General features: G+C 38.7%; 1 protein-coding gene across 2 annotated transcripts in view; it reads right to left on the bottom strand.

Annotated features, from left to right (window-relative positions):
- The window catches only part of esyt1b (extended synaptotagmin 1b), a 70,282-nt gene that overhangs the window by 36,988 nt on the left and 19,382 nt on the right, over positions 1-13,912 (bottom strand). The window contains exons 35-46 of one of the 2 annotated variants that reach the window (XM_089134469.1): positions 13,081-13,227; positions 12,747-12,913; positions 12,522-12,651; positions 12,024-12,133; positions 11,783-11,891; positions 11,455-11,631; positions 11,226-11,308; positions 10,308-10,356; positions 10,104-10,193; positions 9,896-9,991; positions 9,670-9,741; positions 9,467-9,553 (exon numbers count right to left, since the gene is read on the bottom strand). In XM_089134469.1, the coding sequence (XP_088990595.1) occupies positions 9,467-9,553; positions 9,670-9,741; positions 9,896-9,991; positions 10,104-10,193; positions 10,308-10,356; positions 11,226-11,308; positions 11,455-11,631; positions 11,783-11,891; positions 12,024-12,133; positions 12,522-12,651; positions 12,747-12,913; positions 13,081-13,227 (1,317 nt within the window). Of the gene's footprint in view, positions 1-9,466; positions 9,554-9,669; positions 9,742-9,895; positions 9,992-10,103; positions 10,194-10,307; positions 10,357-11,225; positions 11,309-11,454; positions 11,632-11,782; positions 11,892-12,023; positions 12,134-12,515; positions 12,652-12,746; positions 12,914-13,080; positions 13,228-13,912 lie in introns of both variants that reach the window. The other variant, XM_089134468.1, reaches the window with a different exon arrangement.

Here is a 13,912-nt window from a genome sequence, read left to right as displayed (position 1 = left end):
ATCTCAGCTCTGGGAGGGTCTAGAGCCTCCATTTTTGCACTCAGGTCAAAGTCTCGCGCCCCTCTATCAGAATCCAGAGTTTTGAGAAGATTGGAGAAACTTCATTTTTCGCCCGAAAATGAAAAAAAACGAAAGGGGTAACACTGTCGTTTTTTTTTCGGGTCGAAATTTTGAATTTCGATATCTCAGCTCTGGAAGGGTCTAGAGCCTCCATTTTTGCACTCAGGTCAAAGTCTCGCGCCCCTCTATCAGAATCCAGAGTTTTGAGAAGATTGGAGAAACTTCATTTTTCGCCCGAAAATGAAAAAAACGAAAGGGGTAACACTGTCGTTTTTTTTTCGGGTCGAAATTTTGAATTTCGATATCTCAGCTCTGGAAGGGTCTAGAGCCTCCATTTTTGCACTCAGGTCAAAGTCTCGCGCCCCTCTATCAGAATCCAGAGTTTTGAGAAGATTGGAGAAACTTCATTTTTCGCCCGAAAATGAAAAAAAACGAAAGGGGTAACACTGTCGTTTTTTTTTTCGGGTCGAAATTTTGAATTTCGATATCTCAGCTCTGGGAGGGTCTAGAGCCTCCATTTTTGCACTCAGGTCAAAGTCTCGTGGCCGTCTATCATAATCCAGAGCTTTGAGAAGATTGGAGAAACGTAATTTTTCGCCCGAAAATGAAAAAAAAACGAAAGGGGTAACACTGTCGTTTTTTTTTTCGGGTCGAAATTTTGAATTTCGATATCTCAGCTCTGGGAGGGTCTAGAGCCTCCATTTTTGCACTCAGGTCAAAGTCTCGTGGCCGTCTATCATAATCCAGAGCTTTGAGAAGATTGGAGAAACGTAATTTTTCGCCCGAAAATGAAAAAAAAAACGAAAGGGGTAACACTGTCGTTTTTTTTTCGGGTCGAAATTTTGAATTTCGATATCTCAGCTCTTGGAGGGTCTAGAGCCTCCATTTTTGCACTCAGGTCAAAGTCTCGCGGCCCTCTATCATAATCCAGAGTTTTGAGAAGATTGGAGAAACTTCATTTTTCGCCCGAAAATGAAAAAAAACGAAAGGGGTAACACTGTCGTTTTTTTTTCGGGTCGAAATTTTGAATTTCGATATCTCAGCTCTGGAAGGGTCTAGAGCCTCCATTTTTGCACTCAGGTCAAAGTCTCGTGGCCGTCTATCATAATCCAGAGCTTTGAGAAGATTGGAGAAACGTAATTTTTCGCCCGAAAATGAAAAAAAACGAAAGGGGTAACGCTGTCGTTTTTTTTTCGGGTCGAAATTTTTAATTTCGATATCTCAGCTCTGGGAGGGTCTAGAGCCTCCATTTTTGCACTCAGGTCAAAGTCTCGTGGCCCTCTATCATAATCCAGAGTTTTGAGAAGATTGGAGAAACTTCATTTTTCGCCCGAAAATGAAAAAAAAAAACGAAAGGGGTAACACTGTCGTTTTTTTTTCGGGTCGAAATTTTGAATTTCGATATCTCAGCTCTGGAAGGGTCTAGAGCCTCCATTTTTGCACTCAGGTCAAAGTCTCGCGCCCCTCTATCAGAATCCAGAGTTTTGAGAAGATTGGAGAAACTTCCTTTTTTCGCCCGAAAATGAAAAAAAAACGAAAGGGGTAACACTGTCGTTTTTTTTTCGGGTCGAAATTTTTAATTTCGATATCTCAGCTCTGGAAGGGTCTAGAGCCTCCATTTTTGCACTCAGGTCAAAGTCTCGCGCCCCTCTATCAGAATCCAGAGTTTTGAGAAGATTGGAGAAACTTCATTTTTCGCCCGAAAATGAAAAAAAAACGAAAGGGGTAACACTGTCGTTTTTTTTTCGGGTCAAAATTTTGAATTTCGATATCTCAGCTCTGGGAGGGTCTAGAGCCTCCATTTTTGCACTCAGGTCAAAGTCTCGCGCCCCTCTATCAGAATCCAGAGTTTTGAGAAGATTGGAGAAACTTCATTTTTCGCCCGAAAATGAAAAATAACGAAAGGGGTAACACTGTCGTTTTTTTTTCGGGTCGAAATTTTGAATTTCGATATCTCAGCTCTGGAAGGGTCTAGAGCCTCCATTTTTGCACTCAGGTCAAAGTCTCGCGCCCCTCTATCAAAATCCAGAGTTTTGAGAAGATTGGAGAAACTTCATTTTTCGCCCGAAAATGAAAAAAACGAAAGGGGTGTAACACTGTCGTTTTTTTTTCGGGTCGAAATTTTGAATTTCGATATCTCAGCTCTGGAAGGGTCTAGAGCCTCCATTTTTGCACTCAGGTCAAAGTCTCGCGCCCCTCTATCAGAATCCAGAGTTTTGAGAAGATTGGAGAAACTTCATTTTTCGCCCGAAAATGAAAAAAAACGAAAGGGGTAACACTGTCGTTTTTTTTTTCGGGTCGAAATTTTGAATTTCGATATCTCAGCTCTGGGAGGGTCTAGAGCCTCCATTTTTGCACTCAGGTCAAAGTCTCGTGGCCGTCTATCATAATCCAGAGCTTTGAGAAGATTGGAGAAACGTAATTTTTCGCCCGAAAATGAAAAAAAAACGAAAGGGGTAACACTGTCGTTTTTTTTTTCGGGTCGAAATTTTGAATTTCGATATCTCAGCTCTGGGAGGGTCTAGAGCCTCCATTTTTGCACTCAGGTCAAAGTCTCGTGGCCGTCTATCATAATCCAGAGCTTTGAGAAGATTGGAGAAACGTAATTTTTCGCCCGAAAATGAAAAAAAAAACGAAAGGGGTAACACTGTCGTTTTTTTTTCGGGTCGAAATTTTGAATTTCGATATCTCAGCTCTTGGAGGGTCTAGAGCCTCCATTTTTGCACTCAGGTCAAAGTCTCGCGGCCCTCTATCATAATCCAGAGTTTTGAGAAGATTGGAGAAACTTCATTTTTCGCCCGAAAATGAAAAAAACGAAAGGGGTAACACTGTCGTTTTTTTTTCGGGTCGAAATTTTGAATTTCGATATCTCAGCTCTGGAAGGGTCTAGAGCCTCCATTTTTGCACTCAGGTCAAAGTCTCGTGGCCGTCTATCATAATCCAGAGCTTTGAGAAGATTGGAGAAACGTAATTTTTCGCCCGAAAATGAAAAAAAACGAAAGGGGTAACGCTGTCGTTTTTTTTTCGGGTCGAAATTTTTAATTTCGATATCTCAGCTCTGGGAGGGTCTAGAGCCTCCATTTTTGCACTCAGGTCAAAGTCTCGTGGCCCTCTATCATAATCCAGAGTTTTGAGAAGATTGGAGAAACTTCCTTTTTTCGCCCGAAAATGAAAAAAAAACGAAAGGGGTAACACTGTCGTTTTTTTTTCGGGTCGAAATTTTGAATTTCGATATCTCAGCTCTGGAAGGGTCTAGAGCCTCCATTTTTGCACTCAGGTCAAAGTCTCGCGCCCCTCTATCAGAATCCAGAGTTTTGAGAAGATTGGAGAAACTTCCTTTTTTCGCCCGAAAATGAAAAAAAAACGAAAGGGGTAACACTGTCGTTTTTTTTTCGGGTCGAAATTTTGAATTTCGATATCTCAGCTCTGGAAGGGTCTAGAGCCTCCATTTTTGCACTCAGGTCAAAGTCTCGCGCCCCTCTATCAGAATCCAGAGTTTTGAGAAGATTGGAGAAACTTCCTTTTTTCGCCCGAAAATGAAAAAAAAACGAAAGGGGTAACACTGTCGTTTTTTTTTCGGGTCGAAATTTTTAATTTCGATATCTCAGCTCTGGAAGGGTCTAGAGCCTCCATTTTTGCACTCAGGTCAAAGTCTCGCGCCCCTCTATCAGAATCCAGAGTTTTGAGAAGATTGGAGAAACTTCATTTTTCGCCCGAAAATGAAAAAAAAAACGAAAGGGGTAACACTGTCGTTTTTTTTTCGGGTCAAAATTTTGAATTTCGATATCTCAGCTCTGGGAGGGTCTAGAGCCTCCATTTTTGCACTCAGGTCAAAGTCTCGCGCCCCTCTATCAGAATCCAGAGTTTTGAGAAGATTGGAGAAACTTCATTTTTCGCCCGAAAATGAAAAAAAACGAAAGGGGTAACACTGTCGTTTTTTTTTCGGGTCGAAATTTTGAATTTCGATATCTCAGCTCTGGAAGGGTCTAGAGCCTCCATTTTTGCACTCAGGTCAAAGTCTCGCGCCCCTCTATCAGAATCCAGAGTTTTGAGAAGATTGGAGAAACTTCATTTTTCGCCCGAAAATGAAAAAAACGAAAGGGGTAACACTGTCGTTTTTTTTTCGGGTCGAAATTTTGAATTTCGATATCTCAGCTCTGGAAGGGTCTAGAGCCTCCATTTTTGCACTCAGGTCAAAGTCTCGCGCCCCTCTATCAGAATCCAGAGTTTTGAGAAGATTGGAGAAACTTCATTTTTCGCCCGAAAATGAAAAAAAACGAAAGGGGTAACACTGTCGTTTAAACGAAAGGGGTAACACTGTCGTTTTTTTTTTCGGGTCGAAATTTTGAATTTCGATATCTCAGCTCTGGGAGGGTCTAGAGCCTCCATTTTTGCACTCAGGTCAAAGTCTCGCGGCCGTCTATCATAATCCAGAGCTTTGAGAAGATTGGAGAAACTTCATTTTTCGCCCAAAAATGAAAAAAAACGAAAGGGGTAACACTGTCGTTTTTTTTTCGGGTCGAAATTTTGAATTTCGATATCTCAGCTCTGGGAGGGTCTAGAGCCTCCATTTTTGCACTCAGGTCAAAGTCTCGCGCCCCTCTATCAGAATCCAGAGTTTTGAGAAGATTGGAGAAACTTCATTTTTCGCCCGAAAATGAAAAAAAACGAAAGGGGTAACACTGTCGTTTTTTTTTTCGGGTCGAAATTTTGAATTTCGATATCTCAGCTCTGGAAGGGTCTAGAGCCTCCATTTTTGCACTCAGGTCAAAGTCTCGCGCCCCTCTATCAGAATCCAGAGTTTTGAGAAGATTGGAGAAACTTCATTTTTCGCCCGAAAAATGAAAAAAAAACGAAAGGGGTAACACTGTCGTTTTTTTTTTCGGGTCGAAATTTTGAATTTTGATATCTCAGCTCTGGAAGGGTCTAGAGCCTCCATTTTTGCACTCAGGTCAAAGTCTCGCGCCCCTCTATCAGAATCCAGAGTTTTGAGAAGATTGGAGAAACTTCATTTTTCGCCCGAAAATGAAAAAAAACGAAAGGGGTAACACTGTCGTTTTTTTTTCGGGTCGAAATTTTGAATTTCGATATCTCAGCTCTGGAAGGGTCTAGAGCCTCCATTTTTGCACTCAGGTCAAAGTCTCGCGCCCCTCTATCAGAATCCAGAGTTTTGAGAAGATTGGAGAAACTTCATTTTTCGCCCGAAAATGAAAAAAAAAACGAAAGGGGTAACACTGTCGTTTTTTTTTCGGGTCGAAATTTTGAATTTCGATATCTCAGCTCTGGGAGGGTCTAGAGCCTCCATTTTTGCACTCAGGTCAAATTCTCGCGCCCCTCTATCAGAATCCAGAGTTTTGAGAAGATTGGAGAAACTTCATTTTTCGCCCGAAAATGAAAAAAAAACGAAAGGGGTAACACTGTCGTTTTTTTTTCGGGTCGAAATTTTGAATTTCGATATCTCAGCTCTGGAAGGGTCTAGAGCCTCCATTTTTGCACTCAGGTCAAAGTCTCGCGCCCCTCTATCAGAATCCAGAGTTTTGAAAAGATTGGAGAAACTTCATTTTTCGCCCGAAAATGAAAAAAACGAAAGGGGTAACACTGTCGTTTTTTTTTCGGGTCGAAATTTTGAATTTCGATATCTCAGCTCTGGGAGGGTCTAGAGCCTCCATTTTTGCACTCAGGTCAAAGTCTCGCGCCCCTCTATCAGAATCCAGAGTTTTGAGAAGATTGGAGAAACTTCATTTTTCGCCCGAAAATGAAAAAAAACGAAAGGGGTAACACTGTCGTTTTTTTTTTCGGGTCGAAATTTTGAATTTCGATATCTCAGCTCTGGAAGGGTCTAGAGCCTCCATTTTTGCACTCAGGTCAAAGTCTCGCGCCCCTCTATCAGAATCCAGAGTTTTGAGAAGATTGGAGAAACTTAATTTTTCGCCCAAAAATGAAAAAAATGAAAGGGGTAACACTGTCGTTTTTTTTCGGGTCGAAATTTTGAATTTTGATATCTCAGCTCTGGAAGGGTCTAGAGCCTCCATTTTTGCACTCAGGTCAAAGTCTCACAGTCCTCTATCATAATCCAGAGTTTTGAGAAGATTGGAGAAACTTAATTTTTCGCCCAAAAATGAAAAAAAACGAAAGGGGTAACACTGTCGTTTTTTTTTCGGGTCGAAATTTTGAATTTTGATATCTCAGCTCTGGAAGGGTCTAGATCATCCATTTTTGCACTCAGGTCAAAGTCTCGTGGCCGTCTATCATAATCCAGAGCTTTGAGAAGATTGGAGAAACTTCATTTTTCGCCCGAAAATGAAAAAAAACGAAAGGGGTAACACTGTCGGTTTTTTTTCGGGTCGAAATTTTGAATTTCGATATCTCAGCTCTGGAAGGGTCTAGAGCCTCCATTTTTGCACTCAGGTCAAAGTCTCGCGCCCCTCTATCAGAATCCAGAGTTTTGAGAAGATTGGAGAAACTTCATTTTTCGCCCGAAAATGAAAAAAAAAACGAAAGGGGTAACACTGTCGTTTTTTTTTCCGGTCGAAATTTTGAATTTCGATATCTCAGCTCTGGGAGGGTCTAGAGCCTCCATTTTTGCACTCAGGTCAAAGTCTCGTGGCCGTCTATCATAATCCAGAGCTTTGAGAAGATTGGAGAAACTTCATTTTTCGCCCGAAAATGAAAAAAAAAAACGAAAGCGGTAACACTGTCTTTTTTTTTTCGGGTCGAAATTTTGAATTTCGATATCTCAGCTCTGGAAGGGTCTAGAGCCTCCATTTTTGCACTCAGGTCAAAGTCTCGCGGACCTCTATCATAATCCAGAGTTTTGAGAAGATTGGAGAAACTTCATTTTTCGCCCGAAAATGAAAAAAAACGTAAGGGGTAACACTGTCGTTTTTTTTTCGGGTCGAAATTTTGAATTTCGATATCTCAGCTCTGGAAGGGTCTAGATCCTCCATTTTTGCACTCAGGTCAAAGTCTCGCGCCCCTCTATCAGAATCCAGAGTTTTGAGAAGATTGGAGAAACTTCATTTTTCGCCCGAAAATGAAAAAAAAACGAAAGGGGTAACACTGTTGTTGTTTTTTCGGGTCGAAATTTTGAATTTCGATATCTCAGCTCTGGGAGGGTCTAGAGCCTCCATTTTTGCACTAAGGTCAAAGTCTCACAGCCCTCTATCAGAATCCAGAGTTTTGAGAAGATTGGAGAAGCTTCATTTTTCGCCCGAAAATGAAAAAAAACGAAAGGGGTAACACTGTCGTTTTTTTTTTCGGGTCGAAATTTTGAATTTCGATATCTCAGCTCTGGGAGGGTCTAGAGCCTCCATTTTTGCACTCAGGTCAAAGTCTCGTGGCCGTCTATCATAATCCAGAGCTTTGAGAAGATTGGAGAAACGTAATTTTTCGCCCGAAAATGAAAAAAAAACGAAAGGGGTAACACTGTCGTTTTTTTTTTCGGGTCGAAATTTTGAATTTCGATATCTCAGCTCTGGGAGGGTCTAGAGCCTCCATTTTTGCACTCAGGTCAAAGTCTCGTGGCCGTCTATCATAATCCAGAGCTTTGAGAAGATTGGAGAAACGTAATTTTTCGCCCGAAAATGAAAAAAAAACGAAAGGGGTAACACTGTCGTTTTTTTTTCGGGTCGAAATTTTGAATTTCGATATCTCAGCTCTTGGAGGGTCTAGAGCCTCCATTTTTGCACTCAGGTCAAAGTCTCGCGGCCCTCTATCATAATCCAGAGTTTTGAGAAGATTGGAGAAACTTCATTTTTCGCCCGAAAATGAAAAAAAACGAAAGGGGTAACACTGTCGTTTTTTTTTCGGGTCGAAATTTTGAATTTCGATATCTCAGCTCTGGAAGGGGCTAGAGCCTCCATTTTTGCACTCAGGTCTAAGTCTCATGGCCCTCTATCAGAATCCAGAGTTTTGGGAAGATTGGAGAAACTTAATTTTTCGCCCCAAAAAAAAAACCATAAGGGGTACCACTGTCGGTTTTTTTTCGGGCCGAATTTTTGAGTTTCGATATCTCAGCTCTGGAAGGGGCTAGAGCCTCCATTTTTGCACTCAAAAAGGATGTCCATATCTCAGCTCTGGGAGGGTCTACAGCCTCCATTTTTGTACTCAGGTCTAAGTCCCATGGCCCTCTATCAGAATCCAGAGTTACAAGAAGATCAGAGCAACTCAAAATTTCGACCCCAAAAAAACGAAGGCACTAGACCCTTAAAAATGGAGGCACTAGACCCTTCCAGAGCTGAGATATGGACATCCTACATAGCATTTATGCCTTTATAAAAATAGTGGGTTCGTGTACGGTGGAATGTTGGGATGGCGCTTGGTGCTATGGACCCCGGGGGGCCTTCTGAGTGCGGTAAAATATATATATTTTTTCTCGATAGGAACTTTATTTAAAGTGTCTATCAAAAACACTACCCGAATCCCCATTCAATAGATTGCCGGTGAGACTGCGTCCAATTGCAGCATATTGGGTTTCGTGGGATGGGGGCGTGGCCCGGAAGTGGGCGGGGGGTGGTCCCGTGACATTTGGCAAATATAGTGGGTTATTGGACAAATAGTGGGTTCGTGGGACAGGGGCGTGTCAGTGGGCGGGGGGTCCGGTCCGGTGAAATGGTATACTGCTGGAATTTTTTTGACCTTGAGAAAAAGCTTAAAGTATAGACCAACAAATTTTATGTTTATTAATTTATTTCATGTTGGTACAGTTTTGGAAAGTACACCTGTTTTGACCTGATGTCCATTGGAATGGAGAAAAAAAAAAAATCACAATGAAAGCAATTATATAATTTTTTTTTTTTTTCGTTTGTTTTCATTTATAGAAACCTCATGAGCTGGGAAAATGTACTTTTATAATTTTCAGAAACTTGAAACAAAATTTAGGTCTGAGGGGGTTAGGACACATTCTATGCATATTTTCGCCAATCTATGTTTTGACTGATATACGGTAGGGGGCACTATTATGCTTATGCATCTTCTAAAACAGTACCTAATCTCCTCATCAAAACACAGGTGAAAAATAAGCAGAAACAAGCGATAGCGTATGTCAGCAGATGCTTATGTAAAATAACGCAATCATCAACATTAAACAGCATATAAATCTAAACTGCTTAATATTAATTACTGAAAAGTATACCCAGAATGAACTTTAGGACTGTGAAGAGTTGGGGGTGTTGATCTACTCCATCTGCTTTCCAGACATACATGATTTTCTCAGCTTTTTGTTCAAAAGGTTGCTTTTTTATTACACTTGAGCCCATTTACGTGTTGTTAAAAAAAATAATGAATGAAGCTAGAATAAAATGTTTTTTGTTTGTTTGATCAAAAATGGCAGTGATGACTGGCAACTTTTTTTTTTAAATGCTGTCGAGGAAAGAGTTAATTGCATTTCTGACTACAATACCCTCACCTTAATGACAAGTATGTCCTTTTTGGGATCATGAACCAGAAAGTCGAAAGCTTCATTCCAGTGAGGAGAGGTTGAACGATCACACACCTTTATATTAGACACAACAGAAATAGGAATTTAAATATATTACAAATAGATTAAATATATGGCATATAATGTTTTACACTAACGCATGATTGTCATTATTGATAAAAATCTCCTGCCTTGGTTTTGTACGATGTTCCTCCAAGTACAAGTTCAGCGGCAGCTTTGGGTTCCTTTCCGCTTTTCTTCAACTAGACACCAATATAACCATTATTACTTACCAAGGTTTATTAACAGGTTACTCTTCTAGTACAAATGTAATAATTCCATTAAAACAGTTTTATCAAGATTTTTTTAATAAAGACAAATTTATACTGAAAAATATGATTAGTGTGAATGACTCACAGGCAGTTCATGAGCTCTCTCTAAAAGAATAAACAGCATCGCTGCTGATGGCACAGATTTGTTCTGGTAGGACTGAGTGCTTTGCATCTGCATTACCTGATAAAAAAAAAAATATATATATATATATATATATATATTTTAGTATTAAGCCATTTTTTTGTATAAACAAAGAATCAACAGACTCCATGTGTCTTCATTTAAAACTGACTTGTTCCAATCTATCCTGCTGTGTTGTGGTGGGCAGCCATTCCAGAACCAAATGGACTCGACCATGTTTTATTTCATTCAAAGTAAACCACTGAAAAAGAAAAGCCAACAGGGAAAAATTATTGTGTTGTGCTTTTATGAAAAGCACAACGCTTATTGTGTTGTGATTTTATGAATCTGAGCCAAATGGGTTGATGACACTCACTTCATCATTGTACTGGGATCTGATGATGCCTCCAAGTTTGAGCTTGAACCTGAGCACACATGGAGACAAAAGTAAAGTGAATTTGTGTCGATTATGGTATCTGAAATAATATGTAAAAAAAAAATTGTTGCATATTCAACTCTTTCTTTTTAATTCTCAGAAGCTCAGAAGAATCTGTTTAGTTCTTATTACTACTTTGTATAATACTGTGTGTGCGCGTGTATATATATATATATATATATATATATATATATATATATACACACACACATGAAGACAGCTACAATAGCCTCTAAAGTCTGTCTAAAGTTTTTGTTAAATATTAACATTTGTATCAGGCTCCTATGTATAGGTTTCTACCCAAGTACTGGCATTTCTGAATGGGCTGAGATTTCTGGGATTTAGTGAGTTTGAAGTGAAAGTATTAGATGAACATATACTATGTGCAGAAAACATTCACTCAATATTATTATCTCACTTTTGACAGAGGTGGCTTTTAGAGGCTTTTGCGTCGGAGGTCTTCATATTTATATACTGTATGTGTATACAGTACTGGTCAAAAGTTTAAAAACAGTACTATTACTATTTTTGATACTTTTTTCAGGATTCTTTGATGAACAAAAAGTAAAAAAACAAAACAAAAAAACAGCAACCAAAAAACAGCACTTATTTAAAATAGAAATCTTTTGCAACAATATGCACTACTGTTCAAAAGTTCAGGGGTCAGTCATTTTTTATTTTTTTATTTGAAAGAAATGAATAATTTCTTTTCAGTAAGGATGTGTTAAATTGATAAAACGTGTTTTATACACACACACACACACACACACACATTACAGTAATGAGACATGGAGCGAACATGTGCCTAGTTGTTCAATAAAATTAGTTTAATGATGCAAAAAAAATAAATACACTAACCTTCCAAGGAAATCATCAGAGTCAACATCCTTGTCATAGACCTCAAACTTCACCTCTAGATTATGATCAGGACTCAGAATCATCTAGTAAATAAAAAAGAGTAACAATTAAGCCCTTTTAATGTTTTATTTATATTTTTGTTTACTGATAATAATTTAAAACTAGAGAAAAACACAAACCTTTCTATGATATCTTGACATTTTTCAAAACTACATTCTCTTATTCCTACCTCATACATCTCATTCCAGGTGGGATTGAGATTCTCCTTGATCACATGACTCTTAAAGGTTGTTTCTCCGATATGAATCTTGACATACGGGTCGCTCTTCCCCTTCACCATCCCACCCATCATGTTGTCCTTCGCAACCAGATCTTGAGCCTCCAAAAGATGGATACGCAGCACCCCCTGTGGGACATATATTAAACAACAACGACAACATTAAAAGAATCCTAATGTGATCCTGCCAAGACACGTACCAACAACCTTAAACCTAATACTAATAGCAGAAGGCATGTTGATCCAGGAAACTAAAAGGTCAATAAAATAACAGACTCACCTTGGTGCCAAAGCTGGGGTCATGGCTAGTCTTCTGGGGTCGTACGTCTGTTGAACTAGAGACTTTAGACTCTCCAGCAGAAACACTGGGAGAAACCTTCTTGTGAGACCTGTTTAACATGAAACGCACACAGACATAAACTAATCTTTATATGATCATAACCCATTATTGTTATGAATAATGGCATATTACTTTGTTAATTCAAGCTAAAATGGGATTATCAAAACCATAGAAAACTCACTGTTCTACTGGTTTATCCACACGTTGTTCTTCATGGGATGATCCAAATGTTTTTACTGGTTCCATGTATCCAGCCACATTAGAAGTGGAATCAGGAAGTTTGGTGAGATCCTGTAAATGAAAAGTAACAAATGAGCAAATATATATGTATTTTTTAATAAATAAATGAAATAAAATAATAGCTGTGGTCACCATTCACTTTCAGCAAAACAATGTTTATTGTAACACTTTTGATAAATATGTAAATATCTATGTATTTTTAAAATAAACATTAAAACTAGATGTGTGATAACACAAATACATGATACATACATAATGTATATGAAATACATCTGATGGAAATGTTTGATTCATATTTTAAAATTATATATAAATTTAATCAAATAAAACATTGACATTAAAATACAGTGGTTAATAAATATATAAATAAATTGATAAACAAAACATGAAATTCATTCAAATAAAATCTTTGAGCGAGTTATGCTTTACACACCTTAACCTCCGTTAGTTGTGTTTTGGGTGCAGACGGCGTGTGATGCTCATCCATGACACGGGCGGCTGTTTGTTTCTGAGGTTCTTCAGGCCGTGGTGTAGGTACCGGTAGAGTAAAGGCTGCTAGGTTACTGATCCTGTTGGTCACGAGCACAAAATAATCTGGTTCAGCCCTCAAGATAAAATGATGTGATTTAAATGAAATCAGTAATCATCACAAAATAAATCGAACCCTTTTGCTGGCAGCTTCTTCCTCTCAGACTCCTTACTGACTGCAGCTTGTGAATGTTCAGCAGCGACTGGTGCTTTTTCTACATGCTGTTCACCCACTGAATGCTGTTCTTCAACAACAGGCTTTTTACGATGAAGGACACTTGAATCCATTCTCGAGTCCAAAATCTGATAATAAAGTAGAGCAATTAGGCATTCAAAAGTGTGTTATGGTCATGATTTGACACGCCGATAACAAGAGATTCATGCACAATAAAAAAAAAAAAAAACTGTAAAAAACTTTTTTTTGACTGTAGTTTCTAGAAAAAGTAGTTTCATCATAATAATTCATTCACCTTAAGTTGTGCTCTCAGCAGAATTTGACTGTCAGGACCGGCTCCATCCAAACTCAACCATTGGTCCATCAGTAGATCTGGTTTTGAAAGCAACTCTCTGATTGGTAGAACCACACAGCCCAAGGGCTGCTCAAAGGCACTTGAAAGCTACAGCAGTGAAATGAGAGAAAAATGTGACCAAAGATTATTAATTAAAAAAATTATTAAATTATTAATTTAAAATGTAAAATAAATTACATAATACATGTACATTTATTATACTTTTAATAATAATACCTATTATTATTATTGCTATTATAAATAATACTAATAATTTGATAATTAAACATTCTACTTAATATAAATAATAGACACAATGATTAAAATTTAATTTAGATAATATATCATGTCAAACCCCAGGACATGTTGACTACCCCAATATAGACATTTAAACTTTTATTTTTAATTGAATGTAAAAGGTTTGCAAAGTTTCAAATACCAAATAGTCAATTGTCTCTCAAAAGAAAGAAACGATTCTGAATTGCCCGAAATGAGTCATCAGTAGTTCCAGTCTCACTTCCCGCTCGATTATACATACAGTAGTGCTTCTAACAGATTTGAAAAATGCCCGTCTATGCTCTTCATTCATTGGCTGCCAGCAAAAGACATCTACTTTTCCCCGCCCTCAAAAGCTGTAGTTGTGGCTGAGACTGGAGGAGTTTGGTTCATGTTGTCGACGTGTCAGGAAGATGCTGTTTTCTGCGCTGTGAAAGCAAATCCACTTCGCATTCAATTCAAAAGGATGAGGACTAGTGCTGGAATAGATACGGTAAAATCGACGCTATCGCTACGG

The sequence above is a fragment of the Pimephales promelas genome, chromosome 8, assembly GCF_988280905.1.
Source record: "Pimephales promelas chromosome 8, fPimPro1.hap1.1, whole genome shotgun sequence".
Lineage (NCBI taxonomy): Eukaryota > Metazoa > Chordata > Actinopteri > Cypriniformes > Leuciscidae > Pimephales > Pimephales promelas.
The sequence above is the reverse complement of the archived record's forward strand: the minus strand, read 5'-3'. Positions and strand labels throughout refer to the sequence as shown.